At 43.8% G+C, this 25,148-nt stretch overlaps 1 protein-coding gene across 6 annotated transcripts in view; it reads left to right on the top strand.

Moving 5' to 3' along the window:
- The window catches only part of TJP1 (tight junction protein 1), a 707,329-nt gene that overhangs the window by 484,975 nt on the left and 197,206 nt on the right, over window positions 1-25,148 (top strand). For 3 of the 6 annotated variants that reach the window (XM_086958393.1, XM_086958392.1, XM_086958391.1), the window contains exons 19-21: window positions 3,766-4,119; window positions 4,340-4,591; window positions 11,038-11,955. In XM_086958393.1, the coding sequence (XP_086814519.1) occupies window positions 3,766-4,119; window positions 4,340-4,591; window positions 11,038-11,955 (1,524 nt within the window). The remainder of the gene's footprint in view (window positions 1-3,765; window positions 4,120-4,339; window positions 4,592-11,037; window positions 11,956-25,148) is intronic. The other 3 variants (XM_086958396.1, XM_086958395.1, XM_086958394.1) reach the window with 1 other exon arrangement.

The raw sequence follows: 25,148 nt of genomic DNA, 5'->3' as shown, positions 1-25,148 counted from the left end.
TTAGGTGGATTGCCTCAGGTTGACAGTGTATCCTAGCATTTTCTAATCTAAATATCTCCACATCCATTTTTTGGAATTCCAGCCTATCTTGCTTGTTTTTAGAAGATATCAAACTATGGAATAACCCTCAAATATAGGCCTTAAAGGCATCCCATACATAGTCAGGAGATGTTGACCCTGCAGGGTCTAGGAAAAACCTAACAGTAGATTCCCTTATGTTACTGATTAGCTCCTGATCCCGCAACATACCTCTGTTTAATGTCCACCCAGAAGGAGGTTTAACTGTGCTTCCCATATATACAAATGTTATAGGTGCATGGTCCGAAAGGATAGATGGGAGGATAGAGATGTCTACCACATTTTCTAAACTTGCGCTGTCGGTGAGGATATAATCTATTCTCGAAGAGTGGCCTTGCTTTTTACTAAAATACGTGAACCCAGATCCCAATCCCACTTTAGCTTCCCAAACATCGACCAGAGCGAGATTGTGGATCATATTGATCATTGCTCGCCTAGTTTGTGGAGCTGCTGCATATCTACTGTGATTTTACCTGTCACGGGTGGGGTTAAGAAGCACATTGAAATCACCCCCAATTAGTATTGGGATTGTAACCTCTATCAGGTTGGCCTGTACCTTGAGAAGACAAGTGGGGTCATCTAGGTTAGGGCCATAGTAGGATACCAGAGTGACTTCGGTCCCTCCCAGGGTTGCCCGCACCAAGATCCACCTACCAGAGCAATCCGTTAACACAGAGTTGATAGTGCTATTAGCTCCCTTTCTTATCAGGACAGCAACCCCCTTATTATGTGTCGTATGTTGAGAGCAGATAGAATGCTCAATCCATTTATATTTACCAAAAACTTCCCTAGTCTCAGAGTAGCTTAAGTGTGTTTCCTGTATAAGAAACACCTGTGCAGCCGACTGTTCAAGATATTTCATAACCAGCCTCTGTCTTCTGCTACAGCGCAACCCGTTAACATTCCCTCCTGAATCCAGTGGCCCAAGCTGCCATATACAGTAATACCAAAACAAGGTATGAGGAAATGATTTTTTCATTTTCTCCCAATGCAACCCCACCGGTGCTCCCCCCCCCCCCCTCCCAACCCACCCCTCTGACCCCCTGTGACCCTCGATCCTACTATCCCCCGGAGAACCCTCCCTTTTCTCATGATGATTTTGCAAGCTGGATGAACAATGACTTTTGTTACAGGTTTGTAATATATTCAAATACAATTGGTATTACTGTTGAGCGTACTTTTTGGTTTACTTTTTCTACTGGTGTGATATGCCTAGATATCACAATCGGACATTTTTTAGATAAAAGGTAGGTAAAACAGTTTTTTTATCAAAACACAATTTCTTATGTTTCCATAAAAACACCCTCAACACTTCAAAGTTTTTCAGAGGATAACAGCCAATGCGGTCCTATGGAGAATAATTAGGTTATTGGTTTTCAGGTAAGTAAACCCTCTTGAGGCTGGAGTTTCTGAGGTTAGAACAAGGGTTCCCCCGGTTGAAGGATGCTCAGTGACACTAGGGCAGCCGGGTGCAGAGTGCTGAGGCCGCAGAATAGCCATGGGGCCGTCGGTAGGTGGCTGCTCCCGGGCAGGCCACAAGATTGAGGGGGCTAAGCTCCTAGGGTTATGCTCAGGGTAAAAGGGGATCCAAGTTAGCACACAAGGTACACCCACAGCAGGACAGGGGCAGCCGGGTGCAGTGTGCTGTTTTGGCATTGAGTGCCCTGTTGTTTTCAAAGGGGGTATGTTGGAGGGCTAGGGGACGTAGGGCTCTAAGACTTGCTGTAGGGGCGACTTACAAGTTGCATATGCAGTGTATCTTGTCATGGCACAAAATGTGTGTGCCAACTCGTGTTTTCAAAATGGTTTGCACCATTTCACACATCCTGCAATGGCGGTCTTCATTCAGTTGTGTGGGCCCGTTTGGGTGGTCGAATCGATGCTGCAGCACATAGTACTCATTAGTGCCCATGCCCTGGATGCCATTTACTAGGGACTGACTGGGGTGTTCAAGTCCTCACCAATTGGGTCACAATTCAGGGAAAGAACACTGACATTTGCGGGGGCTGGTTAGCAGGGACCCAGTTCACTTTCAGTCAAAAAGCATCAGTACTAGGGCAAAAACTGTGTGTTGGGAGGGCATGTCAAAAAGGGCACACTTTCCTACACACCACCATCTGGACCCAAAAAGAGCGTTGTTGTTCTACCTTGACTGCACAAAAGACTTCCTGGTGGACGATCAATTCTTCTTGGGCTATGTATGAGGAAACAAAGTAAGGCAGAGCAGTAAAAGATGATCTTGCAATGGATTGCTCTATGCATTTAGATCTGTAATGCATTGGCTAAGAAGCAAACCCCCCCTGAGGGCTTGCAGGCTCACTCCACCAGCTCCAAGGCTACGACCACTGTGTTAATGTACAGCGTATGGTCCTGGACATCTACCAGGCAGTAACGTGGGCCTCTACACAAGTTCACCAAACACTACTACCTTGACAGTCTGGTGCAACATGACTGGTACTTCTCCTGTTCGGTCCTGCAGTATTTTCTGATTTAATTGGCTTTGCAGTCCCACATCCGGGGAGGTATTGCTTGGGTATCTATTCTAAGGTAAGGAATCTGTGGCGAGAAGACTTGATCAGATGAACAAGTTACTGACCTTTGGGAATGCCTTATCTTGTTGAGATTCTCTCTAGCTGCAGATTACTTTACTACCCTCCCATCCTCCAGCTCTGCTATCAGATTACGGTGTAAGGGACACCCTTCTCAGGGCCTTAGTCTGTCACACCAGTGGTAAGTCCTCACAGTGTTTCTGCTCTCCTGGTGTGGAAAGTCACAAAAGTAATTGACAACTTGCCGAGTTGACGCCTATATAGGTAACAAACACGTCATTTCTAACATGACGATGACACAGAGCTGAACTGCACCACATTGTGGCGTACAGCGATACTGCTCGAAAATCTTCTGGATGCAGTCTGATTTCTGGAGGTATTCTAAGCAAGGAATCCGCGGCTAGATAGCCTCTACCAGATAAGGCGTTACCGAAGGTCAGTAACTTGTTCTTCAGAAGAGAAATATTCATAACTTAAGTGTTTAAATTAGTTGACCAGAATAGTTTTTTGGAAGAATGCAGCAAAGCATGTTCATAGTTAGTGTGATTTCTGTTTCATATAATGTTTTGCATGAAAGCAGTAGATGACCAGACCAGTATTAAGGGGTTTGGCTCCGATCTTAATAAGGATTAATCAAAGAGTTATAATACTTCAGTCCATTGAGCAATAGTGCTTTTATGTGGTGAACAATGTGGATGATCTCTGTTGGAATCTGTAAAACACATCAAAGATACTTTTTATTTTTTATTTTATAAAAATTTCTAATCCGCTTCTCCCACCGTTGATCCTTTCATTATTAGAAATGCTTAATCAATTGTAGATTACACAGACACATGAATGGTGGAATTTCGAGAGCCCTACTTTAATACAATGTTCATTTTACTGAAAGTAAAGCATATGAAAAACGTCTTTAGTAATTTACTCATTGAGGTTCAATTAGTACAGTTTTGATTAATCTAGAGAGCTTGTCTGTAATGTTGGATGGATGCAATCTATCAGTTTATACTACGAACATCCACTGCTGTTGTACTCAGATACTTGACACCCTTGATAAAAAGATATTCTAGTATACTATGATCTGAAAATTAAGTCACTGATGTTTCTCTTGCTTATTCTAATTTGCGTTTGTTTAATGTAGGCAGATGGAGCCTCGGAAGATGATCTTGATTTGCATGATGACCGTTTGTCCTACTTGTCAGCACCAGGTAGTGAATATTCCATGTATAGCACAGACAGTAGACATACATCAGACTATGAAGACACAGATACTGAAGGTGGTGCCTACACTGATCAGGAGCTGGATGAAACCCTTAATGATGAGGCAGGAACTCCACCCGAGTCTGCCATCACACGATCATCTGAACCTGTTCGAGAAGATACAGCTGGACTGCATCATGAAAACCAAACATATCCTCCTTACCCACCACAAGCTCAGCCACAGCCAGTTCTTAGAACGGACTCTCCAGTTTATAAAATTGCACCCGCTCAACAGGTAAGATTTATGATTTAAGATGATTTTTGTGGCTGTCTGTCAGGGAATTATATTTTATATTCAATTAGCTTGTTCAAGTAATGCATCACTAATGCCTGCACAGGTGAGATTTTGTTAGTTGAAGGACTGCAAGTTCTCACTAAATTAAATAAGACTATGTTTTACTGGTTGGTAGTTTTAAAGTGCTGTAAGTGAACTTAATATTTTACACACTCTACAGAAAGCAGATGTCCTACCTGCAGCCCCTTACCCTTCCCAGTCGACTGAATCAAACTCTGAAAATTCTGCCAACTCATCAGCTGCTGTTAGTCCAAACGTAAATGTAACTGTTAGGTTGGATGAGCCTAAACCAGTCCCTTTCAGCACCTATCTACAAGCTGGTCCCCTAAGATCACCAAGCTCTGAGGCAACTCATGTAATGCTAAGGGATCAAGATCCATCGTCATTATCCCTGCACATAGATCCAGCAAAGGTACTTGTGCTATTTTGTTGCACTAATTTATTGATTGCATGCATGCTTGATTCAGGCAATTTGACTTTAATCAAATCCAATAAATCACATTCCATTATCTTTTAACAATTGCAAAATGCAGATTATGCTTTTAATAGATGTGACACCATTGTTTTTTATTCTGCTTGCATGGCTCAAAATGTACTTTAATGCTTTAGTCAAGAAATCTTTTGTGAGTATTTTCTTTCACTGTTTGTCATATCTTTTGTATATTGTCTACGTAGCACAACACTAAGCATATTGCATTTCTTGTTTTAAAAGATATTTATGTTTGCATGCATAAATATTGGGCTACACTAACTTGATTTAAAATGGCAGTTGTTGGACATGTTGCAGGTTTAACAACTTTCAATGCAGGACAGTTTAGTCTTCTTATTAAGACAACACTTTTGTCACAAAATGACACTGAATTACTACTTTAATACTTACTTTAATACTTTATTAGATACATATATCATAAAGTACAGACAAAAAATACATGAGACAATTTACCAAGTATTACTTCAATTCCATTGGACAATTTACCAAGAATTACTACAATTCCATTAAAAATCATTACTAAAAACAGGTTAAAAATAGAGAGAATACATTCTTAGTGAAAATCTGATCAGACATTACATAACAACCTTGAACGGATAAACCAAGCACTGGCAAGGTACTTGGCGACCCCGCGAACAATATACATAGAGGTAGTATTAGTTAAAATAATACGCAGAGCTTATCTATGATCCCTAACTCCCAACTCCTTACACACAGGTTTTAACCATTTTGCTCTAACCTGCTGATAGGCTTTACATGCGAACAAGAAGTGGCCAAGGGATTCTTCCTGACATGGACAACCTGGACAATTTGTGTCATGCACACTCCTACCCTTCCACCCTTCCATACATTTTTTGAGGGGGAGGGTACCGTATCTTAATTTCAGGAACAAAGTTCTATCTCCAGGGGTCTGGATAAAGTCCAGGAATGGTTCTAGCTTTCTGGAGGGTTTATGTTCAAGAAAGTTATTAGTCAGAGGCACCCAACTTGTAGTGTTGAGGTCCTTGGCCTCTACCCAATCCCAGTATAATTATTTAACAATTTGTTTAGCAGGGGGGGGACTGTGAGGCACAAAACTCAGCCAAACCTATAGACTCCACCAGCTTCTTTAGATTATTGAGCCACTTTATTTTGTTGGATACATTGAAGATAATTAACTCGTCCAACACTAGAGCATATTTTGCTAATTCAGGGGTCCTTCTAAGGCACACCCAGAATAGCAAAGGGCGGAGTCGAACTATTTCTGAAATTGATCTTTTACCCATGTCAAGGAATAAAGGTTTCAAAGGGGTCGAGGGAGGAAGTGAAACTATGTCTCTCATAAACTTGTTCTCTGCAGTTACCAATGCCTTAGTATTCTCGGCACCCATTACTGTCTAGGACATAGCAATGATTCTTTTAAAGACTGTAGACACATTTGCTAAAAGCCGAACACTATTTGTGCCAAGAAGAGTACAGTTAATCTAAGACCACTTTCTGTCAGCAGCTTGCTACAACTGTTATCCAATGAACATTCCTATGATATGAACATTCGTGCTCAAGCACACATTTCCTAGAGGCCTGTACAATAAACATTTAATCTCTTCATTTCTAAACCCCTTTCTAACAAGCTACAGAGGCTCATTATAACACACTCAATGTTTAGTTCAAGAGTTGTGACACTGTTTAAAGTTTGTTGTTAGACATAGATTTTTGTGTGGCTGTTCTTAATCTCTCTGACTCACGAAATGCAAGTCAGTACTTATAATAGTGTTAGAACGAAAAAAATAAAAGTAAAAAAGACTGTTGTACGGATGAAGAAAATGGTATTGGCAATCTATTTTTAAAATATTATTCTGTTTTAATTTGGGTTGGCATCCAGAAAGCTTTAATTCAAAAAATAATATGTCTTTTAATCAAGGTTCTTTGAACATCAGTTGTTTCTTGCATGCTGGTAATTATTTTAATTAATATGCAACATTTAGATCATGAACTACAGTGGGATTTTTACTCTGTTTAATACATTTAAGAGTTCTATATATTGAATGTATGATCTTACTTTGTGGTCGTCCACACAGATGTCCATTTACCATTCCAAGAAATGCCAAGGAGCTATGGAAGCTTTATTTTGATATGTCTGCAAAACTTTATCCAGCATATGAAACTTTTTTTTGGTCAAGCATTGCTAAAAGCAAACTTTTTAGCAACAGGTGTACAAAGGCAGGCCTTTGCAATTAATGTGTTTTACCTTTAAATGTAATTTTTCTTTATATTAGCAGTATCAGAAAGAGACTATTGGTTATGGATTCCTCACCTTAGAATTACCTCCAGTCGTCATGCTGGATCTGTAGAATTTTTCTACCGCAGTACCCCTGTGCGTCAGTAGGTGGCATCGGTTGGGTTCTTTGAAATGTTGTGTTCTCTACTTAGACGACGACCCTGCTCGCTGATGTCAGTTCTTTCTTTTTCCGCACCAGCCAGCGCAGATCTGGAGAGAGCGGTACCTCGAGTCACGTTTTAACTCTCCTTTTGCAACTTTTTGTCGACATCTTTTCGAGTTGTTCGACTCCTGGTGCACAGTGATGTCATCTCGACGGACTGGCTTCAAGCTTTGTGGCTCCTACCACAAGCTGATGTCGGTGATGTACCCCATCTCTTGGGCCTCTGGTGTCTGGAGCGTGACCGCGACCCAAAGTCATACTCCGACTGCCGGGCCATGGCCCCGAAGTGTTTGCGAGAACAGTCCTGAAAGCTTCTAGAGGCCCGGCAGTCAGCTCTGCGCTGCTCGAGGTCCCGGTCGAGAGGGAGATCGTGGGACCAGTCTCTCCCCTGGTGTTTCCTATTGCCTTGAGTGACTACCAGAGGAAGGTGAGGAGGACTGGGAAGGGTCTGTGTACCCTCTGGCAGACCAGTTAAAAGAACCGGACACGAGAGAGGAGTTGGGTGAGGCCAGTGGTCTGGACACCTCTCCAGAACTTGGCTACGGAGGAGGTGTTTCATACGCAGTGGTGTTGCATAGGGCAGATGAAGGCTTAAACCTTGAGCTTCCTACGGTGGTAGTCAGGACTAACCTCCTGACCGGGGTGCTTCAACTGGCAGCAGCCTCTTCAGAGCCCCTGCTGCCATTCAATGAGGTCCTCACGGATATCCTTTTGGACACTTGGTCCAAGCCCAACTCAGGGACTCCTGTGGACAGGACAATTGCCCGACGCCATCGCCCGGCCCCTGGTGACCCAATTTACCTCTCCCAAGAACCCTTACCATCTTGGGAAGAAACATCTTTCTTCCTCCAGCTTTGGACTGCCATCGGTGAACACTGCATGTCTCGTGGGCCTTTACTCCCATTCTGTGTGGGACACAGTCACGCAAGTGCTGCCCCATTGCCCGGAGGAGGCCCAGGCAGTGCTCTCCCGTGCAGTTGCCTTAGGGAGAGACGCAACTTAGTTTGCCATACGATGTTGACTGGACACCGCCGACTTGCTGAACAGGACGATTTCAACGTCAGTAGCCCTGAAACTCTACGCCTGGCTGAGGTCCACTGGCTTTTCGGGTATTGTCCAAGCTACACTTTTGGACATGCCCTTTGATGGCCGTCGCTTGTTTGGCGACAAAGCAGACAATGCGCGCGGAGTCTGGGCTCCTCATCAACCTTCTGGAGCTTCGGGCGATCCGTCTTGCACTGAAGGCATTTCTTCCTTCTGTCAAAGGAAGAGTAGTGTAGGTGTTCAGATCAACACCACTGCCATGTTGCACTGCAACAAATAGAGCTGGTTGGGGTCGTGGACCATATGTCAGGAGGCACTTCGTCTGTGGAAGTGTCTGGAACATCAGGGCATGTCCCTGGTGGTTCAACACTTGGCATGTTCTCTGAACGCCAGGGCAGACAAACTCAGCCACTGGTGCATTTATGGATCTCAAATAGCGTCTTCACTCTGAGGTGGTACAAGGTCTATTTCAGCAGTGGGGAGAGCCTAGTTTATGTCTATTCGCCACAGAAGAAAACACGCAATATCAGTAGTGCACGATGGAATTTCCAAGGTGGCACACGCTAGGCAACGTTTTTCATCACGAGTGGAGTTGCGGTATTCTATACGCCTTTCCGCCTATACCACTTCTGCCCGGAGTGCTGCAGAAGATCAAGCGCGACCGGGCCCAAGTCATTATTGTTGCTCTGGACTGGGCCCAAGAGTCTGGTATCCCGAGCTCTTGCACATGGCTATCGATCCTCCGATCAGAATTCCCCTTCAGGAGGTTCTTCTGTCGCAGCAGCAGAGAATGGTCCTCCACCTGAACCTGTCCTGCCACCACCTCCTTATATGGAGATTGAGCAGCGACAGTTGACAGCTTTCGACCTTCCTCCCAAAGTCTGTAACGTTATTTTGGCAGCCAGGCGTCCCTTCACTAAAACGGTATACGCCTGTAGATTGAACAAATTTGTGGCATGGTGCGCAGCAAAGGTTGTGGATCCCCTTTCTGCCCCCTTTCAGAGGTACTCTCAAAGGCTATCTTTCGGCTATCTCTGCCTTTCTTCGACTTCCTGATCAGCCTTCTCTTTTCAAGTCCCCTATTGTAAATCGTTTTCTTAATGGTATCACTCACTTGTTTCCTTCCACTCCTTTCGTAATGCCCCAGTGCGACTTGAACCTGGTTCTGACCTACCTTTTGTGGGCTCTTTTCGAGCCGTTACATAACTCTCCCCTCAGAATTTTGACACTCAAAACTGCCTTTTTTGGTTGCCATCACCTCTGATCGCAGGTTGAGTGAGCTTCAGGCTCTTTTTTCTAAACCTCCTTTTCTGGCGGTTCATTCGGACAAAATTGTCCTTTGCACTAGGCCTTCTTTCCGTCCAAATGTGGTTACCTCATAGGACAGACCATCACTTTGCCACTGCATCCTTCTAAAGAGGGGAGGCTCCACCGTCTTTATCCAAAATGTGCACTTTCATTCTATCTGGATTGCACAATGCAATTCCGGGTGGATGACCCGCTCTTTGTTGGCTTTGTGGGTGCCAAGAAAGGTCAGGCCGTGGAAAAGCGGACCATCTCTCGATGGGTTGTTCTTTGCCTCAAAATCTGTTATTCCTTGGCGAAGAAGGAACCTCTAGTTGGGCTGCGCCCCCATTCCACCAGGGCTATGGCAACCACTATTGCTTTGGGACGTGAAGTCCCTCTTCATCACATCTGCCACTCAGCCACATGGACTTCATTGCACACTTTCACCAAACATTACTGTCTGGTCACCCAAGTCCATAGAGAAGGCTTCTTTGGCCGTTCAGTTCTCCAGGACTTCCTGTTGTGAACTTAGTTCGCAAAACCACCTCTGGGGTTGGTGTTGCTGGGGGGGGGTCTATTCTAAGGTGAGGAATCCATATCTAATAGTCTCTTTCAGATGAACAAGTTACTTACCTGCGGTAACGATATATCTGTAAGAGACATATATTAGTTTTGGATTCCTCATCGCCCGCCCATCCTCCCCGTTCTGCGAACTGACTTCTAGGGTAAGGGACTTCCTTTCAGGGCCCTAGTTTTGTGGTCAGTGTTTTGCATGGCTCTGCGCTTCAGGGGTGGAATGTTGTGTAAAGAGCTGATGTCAGCGCGCAGGGGTGGCATCTTAGTAGATACTGCAACGTCATTCCGGCGATCACAACGCCAGCGACGAATGCTGAGCCGACCGACACCACTTACCGACGCGCATGGGTTTAGCAGAAGAAAAATTCTCCAGATCCAGTCTGACGCCTGGGGGTAATTATAAGGTGAGGAATCCATAACTAAAATAAGTTTCTTGTTGTTACCGAAGGTAAGTAACTTGTTCAGCAGGCTATGTGAATCGAAGGTGACACAATAAAATCATATTAAGTATTTGTGAAATAGAGTAAAATTACATTTGTTTGTTTTAGGTTGATTGGATCCTTAGCATTATTAGTAGCAGTGATACATTTAGAGAAAAAAAAACATTGTTGATTTTTACATTAAGCTAACACATTTTTGGTTGCGAAAAAAAAATTATTGTTGGTCAAATACAAATGGTTGTTGTTTCTAACGTTGCTATTCAACAGTTACCCAATATATATGAACCCTTTTCATTAATGGCAAATTACTTCAAGAGAGAATGTTACATTAACAAAATGTGGGAGCCTTATGGATAAAAAATGGCACGGGGCAGGGATTCTAAGCTTTGATGATCTAAAATGGTAAACAACTGCTCCGGAGTTTCTTGTTAGACGGCAATGTTGGGACCCGTCCTAGAACAGTGACATTTAAAGGAAACTAATACAGTTCAGTAGAATTATTATTGAACATGATTCCTGTCATTCAGTTGTATAACTGCTTTGTAGAATACATTAGTCGTTTGTTTTTGCAATTGTATAAGGTTGTGTATCATTTACCCAGGTCTACAGAAAAGACGAATATACTGTTGAGGAGCCTCCTAGGCATAATTATATCATGAAACAACCGCCTGTTGCTCATCCAGTCCAGCGGCAGCAAGATAAAGAACCCAATATTATCTACACTGAGCCGAATTTAAGGTATGATGCACAGTCTTCTCCTTATGCAGAGAAGCAGCCAAGCCGAGACTATGAGCAGTCAGTGTATAGATATGACTCTTCAACAAACTATGCAGGCCATTTGCCCCACAATTTTGATCCTCAAGTACACTACGATGAGCATATAACATCTCATGAAGATCAGTGGGAATATTATAATGACAAACAGCCTTATCCGCCTTCCATGTCTTATGACAATAAACATTCCAGGGACTTTGACCACAGACAACATATTGATGAAAGCCCTGAGCATTACCTTCCATCCCAAAATCGTTATGAAAAGCCACCCCCTTTGTCATATGACAACAGGCCCCGCTTTGAAAATCCATCTAAAAACTTTAATTCATCTCAGCAGCGGTATGAAGAACAGCCCACTGCTGATTACGATGTTCATCTTCGATATAAAACCGAAGCACTTGCCTTTTCTACAAATGCATCAAGTTCTCCAGAACATAAGCAGTACTTTGAATCACAGCCACAGGATTATGAGAAAGGTCCTGCACAGGGACCTAATACAAAATCATTGCATTATCAACCCTCTCAAGCAGCAGAGAGTTTACCTTCTCCGCCCCCATCTCAGATTAAATCGGAACCTTTGCCTCCTAGCACAAAGCCACTTCAGATGAATGCAATTGTTGCAGGGGAAGATGATGATCCAGCAATGAAGCCTCAGTCAGTACTTACTAGAGTTAAGATGTTTGAAAATAAAAGATCTACAAAGATGGAAAAAATCAAGGACCTTAATGATGCACCCACTTTAAAAGTAAGTGTATACATACTTCTGTGTTTTACAAATGCTGTTATGTCTCCCTCCAGCCTACATTGTAGTCAGAACTCAAGAATTGATTCATGCAAATCAGGTTGTTACTCACTGCTTGCAATGGGAACGATGCAAATTATTGTCTACGAGGTACTTTGTCTGGCCTAGTCTTGCTGGGATTGTACTGAGTTTCATTTGGATTTTGTAGGTGTATGACCCCATTATGAAGCAGGCTCCTGATAGGTGGGTGGTGCAGACCTACTTCACTAAGCTCATCCTCAGTGCTCTGTTGAATGAAGGCAGACTGGATGTTTGTTTAAGCACAGATTCATGGTGTGCCAGTATGAAGTGGGGCCATGTGTGTGAACCCCCTTCCTCCAAGAACAGTGATATGAATAAAGATGATTAAAGGACTGATGCATTTAAGAATAGCTCTGTCAGGTTAGGGATAGAGAACATATCTGTGAAACCTTTGAAAAGAAAGAAATACATGAAAATATTATATGTTGGAGGCATGTGTGCTGTAGATACACATGCTTTGCATACTCCTGCCATCTAGTGTTGGGTCAAGATGTTTGCAGTTGTTTTTTCTTCAAAGACGTCTTTCCTAGTCACAAGGTAAGGTGACTCCTCCTTTCGGTGATAGTGTGCATGGTCATTGACTCCATTGTTAGATTGTTTTTTTCCGCAATCCCGTTCGGACGTGTATTGCTGTGCTGCGGTTCGAAACCATTCTTTGGGTTCCCTTCGATCTGCAATTCTCTCTACCCTCGGCGGTTTTGTTTCCGTACGTGTTTCTCACTTCTCCGCGTATCGTTTAGACATCGGAATCGACGTTTGATCGGAAAGCTTTGTGGATGGCCTTCGAGCCCTAACCATGCCCGGTCAGTTCTCCGTCAAAGGATCGGACTCAGTTTAAATTCTGTCCTCAGTGCCACACAAATTATCCGCACACTGACTCACACAAGGTGTGCAAATAGTGCTGGTCTCGAGAGCACAAGGAAGAAGACTGCGATGCTTGCAGATAGTTCCGATCGAAAAAGGCTTTTCGCAATTGTCGGGCTGGACGCCGTGAGATGCAGCATCAAAGACACGCTGGACATCTTCGGAGAAGACTCCAGCCAAGAAGACATCGAGTCATCAGTGGCCTAGGAGGAGGAAGCCTTCTCCGAACATGACTCCGATTCGGAGCTCGAGAAAAACATTGACTCCCAAGAACAGAAGCAGGTACAAGTTGACATGAGTACTGAAGATATCCCTTGCTTGCCCTCACAAACTCCGAAAACACGAGGCTTCAGCACCACCTCTACTTCCTGGCCAAGGTCGGCACCGAAATGATGTTTCTGACGCCCAGCCTTTGGGCCCGGCACCGAAACTACCAGTCAAGCCTCCCGGCTCTGTACCAAGTCGACAAAAGTCCTCCTCAGAGCCGAAGGCCTCCGGTTTCAAGCACAAGTCCTGCTCGGAGTCAAAATCTCCCACGCCGAAAGCCAAGCATCCTTCAGAGCTGAAACCTTCCGCACCGAAAACCTCGGCACCGAAACACAAAGAGACCCCATCGGATCCAAATTTGGACACTTTTCCATTACCACCCGATCCAAAGCAAAAGAGGCTGCATATTAGCACTGACACTGGCCATATTCACGTAAAGCCACCTCAGAAACGCAAGATTCAAGAGGAGGACACTTACAAAATCTCCATGAAGAGAATGTCTGTGGCTACAAGTCTTTCATATACCATCACCTCCAGCACCACCTGAGAATCCTTTGCAAATTACTCCTCAATCTCATCATGACGATGATGATGGGGGAATGGATATTCCAACAGATACATGGACAGATTACACATTGGATCCCCCAAGGACCCCAGGACCAGACCTTTACCCAGCCAAACCATCTTCTCCAGACGACAATGCATCACACCAAGAACTCATTGCCAGAGCTGCCCATTACTATGGGGTAGAGCTCCACAAAGAATCGCTAGAAGATGATTTTTTGTTTGAGATCTTAGCATCCACACAAAGGTCATTACAATCACTTTCAATGCTTAAAGGCATGATGCAGCATGCTGATGAGATTTGTAAAGTTCTAGTCAGAGCCTGCATCTTAACGCCAAGAGTAGACAAAAAATATAAGACCTCTCCTGCAGACCCCATTTTTATCAAGGGGAAAGTGCCATTAAATTCCGTAGTCGTATCGAATGCTAGTAAGAGAGCAAATTCTCAAACGTAAGTGGACGCTCCTCCGCCAAATAAAGAGTCCAAACTAACTGGCGCTTCTGGCAAGCGCATAGCTGCTCAGGCAGCAAATCACTAGGATTTGCAAATACCAAAGGCCTTTCAGCCAGAAATGACAGAGCATACTGGGACGTAATGGAGCAATTGCTCCAATATCTCCCAGACGAGCTTTAGGCTAAAGCACAGGACTTAGTGAGTGAGGGTAAACTCATTTCTAATTCCTCTCTTCTTTGTGCTCTAGATGCCGTAGACACCGCAGCTAGAGAGATTAACAACAGCCTCCTGTCAGGAGACACGCTTGGTTAAGGATTTCAGGTTTAAAACCTGAGGTCCAACAATCTATCTTTAACACACAGTTTGATAAGGAACACCTATTTGGCCCTAACGTTGACCAGGCGTTAGAGAAGATGAAAAGGGACACTGAAGTCGCAAAATCTATGAAAGCACTTCAGACTGCTTCCGACAGAGGTTCCTTTTGTTGCTGCTCATACAGAGGAGGGTCAAAAAACACATCCCCAGATCAAAATACCTTGGCGTACAAGGGTAACAACCAGTCCTCTCCCTCCAGAGGTTTTTTCTAAGGAGGTTATAAAGGCAACAACTTCAAGGGTAGGGGTAAGGGTAACAAACCCCGTAACTCTCCTTCCCCCAACAAACAGTGACGTGCCCACACTTCCCCCCGATTATACCACACCTGTCGGGGGAAGACTTCAGCAATTCCTCCACATTTGGCAGTCTATAACATCAGACAAATGGGTGTTTGGAATTATCCAACATGGGTATTGCCTGGAACTTACCAGCAATCCCCCCAAACATTCCACCTCACTCCTACTAGTTATCTCCAGAACACATACACTTGCTAGAACAAGAGGTCCAGTCCCTTTTATTAAAAGGAGCAATAGGGTCCGTTCCAATTCAGTTCCAGGGGTCAGGGGTTTACTCTCTGTACTTTCTTTTCCCCAAAAAAGACAGTTCCCTAAGACCTATTCTAGATCTGAGAGAGCTAAACCAATACATACTGTCATAGCATTTTCACATGGTGACACTTCAACAGGTACTCCCACTTTTACAAACAGCAGACTTAATGTCTACTCTAGATTTAAAAGACGCATATTTTCATGTTCCATTTCATCCAGCTCATCGCAGAAACCTGAGGTTAAGCACTACCAGTTCAAGGTACTTCCTTCAGAGTGACTACAGCGCCCAGAGTTGTTGCCAAATGCCTGGCAGTAGTCGCTGCTCATCTCCGAAGACAACAAATTCACGTCTTCCCCTACCTAGACGACTGGCCAGCACTCACCAAAACTGTCTGCAGCACACACAGAACAAAATAGATATACTTCATCAGCTGAGATTCACCATCAATGCACAAAACTCTCACCTGCATCCCTCGCAGAGGCAGTCTCATCTAGGAGCTGCTCTAGACACAGTCATGGCTCTAGCCTCTCCCAATGTAGCCAGAATATACAATATTCAGACTACCATTCGAACCCAATCAAGCGATACCAGCCAGAGTGTACGTGCAACTACTAGGAATAATGGTGTCTTGCATAGCAATTGAACCCCATGCAAGGCTTCACATGCACCACATTTCAAGAGTGCTTAGCACGTCATTGAAATCAGTCACAGGGTCTAGTACTCAATCTAGTGTTGGTAGACGGCCGTACACATAGCTCTGTGCAGTGGTGGAACCCAAAAAACTTTACAGCAGCCCAGAACTTTCATTGACCCTGTTCCACAGAGCGTGCTCACAGCAGACACATCTATAACAGGTTGGGGGCCTTTCTCAAAGATTACACAATACAAGGCATGTGGAGCAACAAGCTTAAAACCCTAGAGCTCTTACATGGCTTCCGAGCACTAAAAGCTTTTCAAACTCATAGCAAAAACTGTCTTAGTCCGGGCGGATAACATGACAGCAATGTATTATATGCCGAAGCATGGGTAGACACACTCTCTCCAACTGTCAACACTTGCTCAAGCCATTTGGAATTTTGCGATCCATCACAAGATTTATCTCCTGGCAGAACATCTCCAGGAGTAAACAATCAAATTGCCGATCTCCACAGCAGAAGAAGACAATAGATTCACGCATGGGAATTTCATCCACAAGTTCTCCTCCCATACTTCCAACAGTGGAGATTTCCACAAATAGACCTATTCGCCACTGCCGAAAATGCAAAATGAACAAACTTTGGCTCCAGGTAACCACACTGCGATCAAAGGGCAATGCCCTATGGATGAACTGGTCAGGGATATTTGCCTATGCTTTTCCGCCTCTCCCGCTCATTCCATGGGTGGTTCAAAAGCTCAGGCAAACATCCCTCCAACATGTGCTCGTCAACCATGGTACACCACTCTGTTGGAGCAAGGTAGCCTACCACCAAAGCTTGCAATGCTGCAAAATTTAAAAGATTTGCGGTCTGTTGCAACAACAAAATTGATCCTTTAGACGCTTCTATAGAAAACATTATTTGTTACATTTACAACGAACAGGACTGGCTTACACATCTATTAGTTTGTAGCTGTAGCTGCGTACTTACAAAATAGGCAACATCTGTCACTATTCAGAGTTCCAGTGATCTAGGCTCATGGAAGGTTTAAAAAGGGTAATACCACCAAGGACTCTTCCTTCCCCAGTCTGGAGTCTCAACATTGTCCTCAAAAGGCTTGTGGGTCCACCTTTTGAACCATTACACCCTTTACAGTTCCTCTCATGGAAAGTTGCGTTCCTCATGGTTATCACATCACTGAGGTGAGATGGTGAGCTACAGGCATTAACGCTTAAAGAACCTTTCTTTCAGGAACACAAAGATAGGATAGTTCTCCGTACCAATTCCAAATTCCTTCCCAAAGTAGTTTCTGCTTTTCATATAAACCAGTCAGTTGAGTTACCAGTTTTCTTTCCTCAATCTGATTAACTAGCAGAACACACTCTTCACACACTTGACGTTAAGAGCTTTATTATACTACATAGAAAGAACACAAGACCCTCCGAAAAAAAAGCAGCAACTGTTTGTAGCATTTGCTCCACTTCATAAAGGCAATCCTGTCTCTAAATCTGGTATTGCAAGATGGGTTGTTAAATGCATTCAAACATGTTATGCTAAAGCCAAAAGGACTTTGACTATACCCACTAGAGCGCATTCCACTTGCACAAATGGGGCTTCTGTGGCCTTTTTAGGTAGCATCCCTCTAGCTGACATATGTAACACCACACACATTTACCAAACACTATTGTGTAGTTGCGTTAGCACAACAACAGGCTAATGTAGGCCAAGCAGTACTTAAATACACTATTCAAAACAACTGCAACATCTACAGGGGAGTATACTGCTTTATAGGCTTTGCAAAGCATGTGCCTCGAACGGATAATGTGACTTACCCATTAAGCATCTGTTCTTGGCATGTAGAGCTGTAGATTCACATGCACCCCGCCTCCCCAGGTACCTATAGTTGTTGCAGATCTTCATTGTACCTTTATACGCATGGACATCTCTAAACTACACTTACTTATCCATTCCCACCCTCTTGCGGGAAAACAATCTTAACAATGGAGCGATGACCATATGCACTATCACCGAAAAGAGGAGTCACCTTACCTCGTGACTAGGAAAGACGTCTTTGAAGAAAAATAACTTGCAAACATCCAGACCTAACACTAGGAGTGTGCAAAGCATGTAAATCTACAGCTCTACATGCCAAGAACAGATGCTTACTGGGTAGGTAACATTATCCTTTTGATTTAGACTCAGGATGCCATAGTGTAGGTATTTTTTCAGACTCTTTTTTCGTATTCCCACTTATATAGAATTCCAACTCAGATGCCCGCCCCTTCATTCCCTTTCTTCATGTATCTTCACCTTGCCCGTGTTCACCACCTCATACCGCATACCTCCTGTTAATAAGTTGTAATTTTCCTTTTATTCAATTGTTATTTAAATGATTGCAACCTTTAAACCAAACAAAAGGCAGACAGTAGTAATAAATGATAATATATATTTAATAGATTCCTTGAAAAGAGCACAGCAGTAGAAATGTATGCATTCCCTTTGAATTCGGTTCTCAGCAGAGGTGAATTTTGCTTGCTTGCCCTTCCAATTCATTTGTCTGATGCAGAGCATTCCTGTGTGGTCTATCCACTTTATATCTGGGCTATTCTTCTCCTTTTTCAGACTTTTCCTAAAGCTTTTTTTTGTTTGATTCACTCTTTTTATTTATCTAGTTTTTTTTCTAGTTAAGGTATTACTGTGGTTTTACTCCTCATTTTCTTACCTTTTCTGAAATGCTTCTTTTTGCACCCTTCAGAAGGATACAACTATCATTCTGCTCTCCACTCTCCTTTTTTCAGTGATATCAGGTTTTCTTCACCAATTTGTGGTGCTGCTACTCTGCATATGCCACTTTTGCTCTGTAAACCAACTTCCTCCAAGTCGGCTGTCTAGCCTGGTAGCTCAAGGTATTGTTCCAGCTACTTAATCTAGTATTGTGCTCATGTGTGAAATTTTGAACAGAAATCTACGGGTCTGTAAGAAAGCAAAAATGTGATCAATTCCCTTCATCTACCACAGCATCAAGTGTTATTACCTCAACAATTACCAGACCCATATTTTAAATAGCTGGCTATCTGCCTCTTACCTCCCCCACCACCCAATACTACCCCACTCTCTGTGCTTATCTGTTTCTGCTAAGCTTTTGTACTCAAGATCTCTTTTTCACCATGTTGCAGTTTCTTTTTTGAATAGCATTTATACAGTTGTTATTATATTTGAGTGCACAAACCACGTTCCTGTTGTTCCAAATTGTGTTCCATTTAGTTGTTCCAAAAAACAGGAGGGAACTCCTACTATGCTTAGCCTATCTCTCCTTACCCGTCCAAGAGGATCACCCTATGGTGTTCAAAGGACTTTAACCCACTGGGATTCCAAGCAGCATGCTTCATCATAGTCCTCATCCAGATACCTTGTGTATCTGTACAGACTTTACCTTGGTATCCAAGGAAGCTCTTTGGTTTTTGGGTGGTATCCTAGATTTAAAATAGTCTGCGTGTCCTGAGAGTCCATTTTATTTTCAAAGGGCACCCTGACAGTTGAAATCAGGTAGAGATGCACTAAGGAAATTAGTATCCTCTATATCCACTTGGAATCCCAGTGGGTGAGAGTCCTTGTAACACCATAGGGTGGAGATTAGTAGACTCCATGGGGAGGCCCATTGTCCAATCCTCTAGGTGGGTGCCAGGATAATGTTTTCTTCACGGCACGTACGTTATTACATTTAAATTATGTCTTATATTTTAACAAAGCACTTCCTGCTACTGTATCTTGATTGTTTAGTGTTTATTACTATTGCCTAGCGCTGTATGGAGAAAAGGTTCACCAAAGTCTTTGTCTAATCATGCAGCACTGTGTAGCCACAGTTACTCCAATCTTGTAAAGCCCCTGAATTTAAGAAAAAGTTCTCTTTTGCCTGTTTCATACTGTTGGAGTTGGCCCTTTTTGCAGGGTCATCCCAGAAATGTTTGCCCTCATTGGTGGTTTTATGACTCTGGGCACTTTCACTGCTGATCAGTGCTAAAGTGCATGTGCTCTCTATTGCAAACTTGGTAAGATTGGTCTACACCTGTTTGACATATTTAATCTACCTATCAGTCCCCTGTACAGTGGTCACTCATATACCCTGGGCTAGTAAATGCTACTGGTGGGCTTGCAGTGCTGCTTGCACAACCAACTAAAGTAGCCTTTCAAATCTGTCTCAGGCCTCTGCCGCTGCAGGGCCTGCACGCGCAGTTTACTGCAGCTGTGACGTGGCACATAACGTGGTTGTCACGTCCTTGACTCCACTTTTACTACATATCAGTCACCCCTAAGGTAGGCCCTAGCTAGCCCAATGGGCAGGGTGTAAATAAAAGGTAGGACATGTACCTTAACTGTGTGGCATGTCCTGGTAGTGACAAACAGCCTATTTGGTTTCTAACTGCTGTGAAACTGCCCTCTCATAGGAATGCATTGGGGATTCCCTGACACGTACTTCAGTGATAATGCCTGACATGAGAGGAGTAGCGTGATCAAGCTTGGTATGTTTGGCATAGTGGTGAAAAATGCTGCGTGAAGCTGCCACCGACGCTGCTGGCTACAGACTGCCATGGGACTTGCTGAACCAGAGAGCTGACCTGCTAGGTATAAAAAAGGACTGCCATCGAGTTTTAGACCCTTTTATGCTGACCTGCCTGTGCCTGGTTGCTGGTAGCATCAGGGAATCTCCCAGGGCTGAGTGGCTTGCCCTGGGTGAGTTGGAGCGGTGCGTGATGAGCACCGTGCTCTTCGCCCTATGATTTGTAATAGTGCATATGGATTGCTGGTCAGGGCCTTGAAGAGCGCTGTTGTAGGAGCTCGAGTAAGTTGCTGTTCTCGTTGCCTGTCCAGCACTGTGTAGCGTGCAACAATCAGAGTTCAGCAGGGGGCTCTGCTGAAGTGGCCGTTGCTGTATTGCTGATGAAATGAAGAAGAGTTTGTGCAATTACCAGCCAGCACTCTGATTTTTGTGCCGACACTGAAGCTGCCCCGGGCTTGACTGGTTAGGTAGCTCCTCTACGCCTCCCGTGAACACTGCTGAACCGTTTCATGGGTCAGCAAGAACCGTACAGTAGGCTGGCTCTGTGAAGACCAAGAAGCGGCCCTGGACTTGCCTGATGAGGAACAAAGAGGTTTTCAGCTAGAGCCTTCCCCGTCATTGCCGTCAGTGACATCAGCCCTGAAAAGAGCAGAATCCAGAGGACCGCGATTCACAGTGCTGGGGTGCGGGCACTGCCAGGGGACGCTGGAGCGTCTACGTCACACCCAGCTGACGGGCTGATACACGCGGATACCCCCACACTGAGCAGCGTGAGCTCACCAGGAGGGTGTGCTCACCAATGGCCAAACCCCGAGGTACCGGTCGCAGAGGAATGGACCCCTCCCTTGCCTACTCTCTGTCACCCCATCAAGAGAGGCAGGCCAGTCGCCTTTAGCTGATAGTTCCCATTCCGGCACAAGTTAAGTGAGAGGCCCCGCTAGCGGTGGGTAAACAAGGGCACGACCAGGTATCTGTGCTCACCCGGAACATTGCTCATTTTTCTAGGAAAGGTAATTACGTGCATAACCAGTGCCGGATTGCATAATTTCACTGCACAGTAATGTGTATGCCTGGAGTTTCATAATGCGGTGTTTAGGTAGGAAGCTCCTCAACAGTACTGCATTCTTTGTGGTAGGCAGGCAGGTAGCCCAGGAGCCTACGAGAGGAAAAGGTGTTAACGCATTCCCTGTAATAAGGGCACAGACGTTTCTGTGTTACACACTGTGGATAAGGGTTATACTATAAGTATAATAGGAGTGCAGGAATACTTTACCCGTGGTGGTCATGATGATATTGGGAGGATATGATTCCCTTATGTGATGTTGGCCTAATGTGCTCGCATATTACAAGGTGATGTCCTCATCACATGTTGGTGGATTTTGAATGTGTGTACTCTACAGGTATTTACTATAGTGCACTGCTGATGATGTTTATACATAAGATTTTATGCTAAGTGTGATCCTACCAGTAGTTACTGGTCACCCTGATGATGATCGGACAGTGGCCCCTTTGGCCTAGTGATTTATGTAAACCCTGTGAAGTCATGACGAGTGCCAGTTGCACAGTGTAATATATGTGATTGTGTTGTAATGTGTTTTATGGTAAATACAAAGGCTATTTTTTATATAACCTTGTGTGGAGTCTCTTTTGTGGTGTGCCTAGTGTGTCGCTGCTCTGTGAGTGTGTTGCAAAAACGCTTTACACATTGCCTCTGGGATAAGCCTCACTGCTCTGCCAAGCTTCCAAGGGGGTGAGCAGGGATTATCTTCAGTGTGTAACTCCCTTGCCCTGACTAGAGTGGTGGTTTCTGCCTGGCTTCGGCGCATGCCCTAGCCAACCAGAAATCTCATTTCTTACACATACTGTACTTTAAAACCGAAACTCTCTTGTGTTACTCCTGTGCAGTGCAAGAATCTCTCTTTACTCAGAAGACTGAAAGACATCAGTAAAGGCCCTCAATCTGGCCAGCTTCTCTGACCCCTTGCACACACTTCCCTGCAGCACTCTGGATGGCAGAGACTCACTTAGCCAAGTGGCAAAAGCTTGAGACCATGTCTGAAAGTAAAGTTGAAGAAGAAGCGTTACTCTCCTTCACTATTACACTTCCCAAGAAGGCAACCCCAAGGAGATTGCAGCGTGGTCCTAGTTCTAGTGCCCCTGATAAAGAGCATCAGTGAATGAGAGATTTGACAGAAGCACAAGAGAGCAAGGATGACCCCCATCCCCCGTGGTATAGCAGTGAGCGCTGTTTAACCCGATCTCCAAGCAAACAGATCTCATTGAGCACATAGCTAATCTCAATTCTGAGTAGTAGGATGATCTACTGGAGCCACCAAGATGAGGGCTTTGGCGGCAATAATAGTGAGGCGTCCTGGAGAAAGAAGTCCGAGAATAGATAAGGTCCTTGAACATGATCAGGAGTTATGCCCAAAAGGCGGAGAGGGAAGATTGAGGATCTGAGCTATGTGGATTTGTGGAGAGAGAAACCGAACAGCTCAAGTCTGAATTTTCAGCTTTCACATGCATATAATATATACCCAAATTTACTACATTTACTTTAGCCTATCCACCATCGTATCCACAATATACTGAACTTGATCTGTTTTTTTTTATTTAAACATTGATCTAATAAGGGTGCACAACATTTCTCACATGTGATTGATCAATGCCCACAAAGAAGAGGATGGCTTGAGAGCTGTCTGGGATGCATGTAAAGCTATGGCAAAGGCATTTCTGATAATGGTCGCAGCAAGGCTTCAGAAAATGAGGTAGTCTGTAACACAGGAATTATGAAACTGGACAACTAACTCTTAAAATGTGGGTTGGAAACTTTTGATGCCGAGGAGTCAGTTGAATGCACTTGTAACCAATAAGCTTCAATGTACGCTACTGAATTAAGAAGAGAGACGCCAGTTAAAGTCTCTGATAACTTACGTTTTTTTCCACCAATATTTCAAACTCTTTTTTTATAAAGAATTCGTAACGTCACCCCAAAAGGATGACTATATGAGATGGTTGAGCAAGAAAGAGTTGGAGGACCCCAAGTCCTTCATAGCTTAGGATAGGATCTCATTAGTATTATGGAAATTTGAACAAACCATATTGCAGCCTTTTTCTATGGGGGTGCCTCTTCACTGAATTTAAAACTTTGAAATCCATCACCCAGTCCATGTTGGAGCTACTAATTATTGCAATCAGCAAACCTAGCAAGTCTCTTAATTTGCTGAGTGTACAAAGCAGTAGTCCTTTTAAATATTTATGCAAAAAATAAATCCACCAAGATAATGGCCTTCACATTAGATGGCGCAGTGTTTCATGTGTTTAACTATGACCAATCTAAATTTTTTAAAAGGAGACAGACTGAGGGGCACAACAGGGATGCTCCCTGTTTCACACCATACTAGGAGTCTTTAACTCCGCAAATACCAAAGGTGGTTACTGGGAGATGGTCTCTATAAGACATGTAAAAAAAAATTACATTTTCTCTTTTTGCCTACGATATTCTAGTTACCCTGACCAACCTATGACCACCTATACAAGAACACGAGCGGTTTCGCAGACTCGCATGGCCGTATTTAAAATCTTACGTTTAAACAACTTTTGAGATGGGGAACAATAGCTTAAAGTTCATTCTCCATTCTCTTGGATTGTGCTCACAATTAAATAGCTTGGGATTAAAATAGGGAAAGTATTCTTCATCAATACCCTATGCTGATTTCCTCCCATTGCTGATTAGATTCCAGAAAGAACTCCAGAGCTGGAATAACCATTCTCTCTCATAGTGCAGACATATTGCCTCAATAAAAGTGTTGATGCTTCCCAGGGACCAATTCAGATGATACCGTCTAAGAATGTGCTGCAATTATAAAAGGGGTGAGAAGGAGATAAGATTATCATTCAAAACCACTACTCAGTCTGGGGTTTCTAAGCGTTTTTGTCTGCTACCAAGCTGCTAATCTTAGCTGTCTTTTAGAATGGTCAAAGGCAGAGACAGAAAACCAATAATGCTTTATCAACCACTCGATCAACCACTTTATTGTAGGGGGTTATTAATAGGAAGTCCCATGGACATAGCCCAGGAACAGATATTGCTACCTTTCAGAGTCAACCATTACCACAGTTACTTTCCAATCATTAGGTCTTGCAGAAAAATCGGTCACCATTTACCCACTTTTTTAGAAAACTAGAATTTGATGCTTCGATAGAGAAGCCTTTATACAGTGGAGGTAGACTAACGGGTATATTTAAATAGGTGACCGGTTTAAAAATGTGACCTTTAGGATTTTTGAACAAATTAAATTGGACTATGGACCTGTTGAATCTTAATAGGTACGAATACCAATATTCAAGTACTGAGTTGTGCATAGGAGAGAAAAGTCTGCAGCAGCACAACCTCTCCACAGCATTTGAAAAGATATTACAAAGAGTAATCTGCGAAAATTCTCAGAGGAAATATGGCCATTCAATGTACTTCACAGCTTAGGTGGTTGGTTAGCAGATTTGGCCTCTCTCTGGATATCAGAATGGGAATTTATCTTTTGTAATGCTTATAAGGGAACAAGGCATGTCATGTGCATTGCCCCTGGACCGTGAGCCTACTTCATGCAGTTTTCAAGACAAAATCTGAGCCTTGCCAGAGGGTCTGCTCCTATTGGAGGCTGCTTCAACATGTACTTAGGAGTGTTGAGGAGTAAAGTCCTATTGGTAGCAGGTATTTAAGGCTGTCAGTACGAACCTAACTTCACAGATCCCGAGGGAGAGAGCCAATTTAGTACTGGGACGGATGCCTTTAGACGAAGTTGGGTAGGCTGATTGTTCAAAACTGAGGAATGCTTTGACTGGCTACCAA

Source organism: Lissotriton vulgaris, chromosome 2_1 (genome assembly GCF_964263255.1).
Source record: "Lissotriton vulgaris chromosome 2_1, aLisVul1.2, whole genome shotgun sequence".
NCBI classification, from domain to species: Eukaryota; Metazoa; Chordata; class Amphibia; order Caudata; family Salamandridae; genus Lissotriton; species Lissotriton vulgaris.
This window is presented reverse-complemented; position numbering and strand designations above follow the sequence as displayed.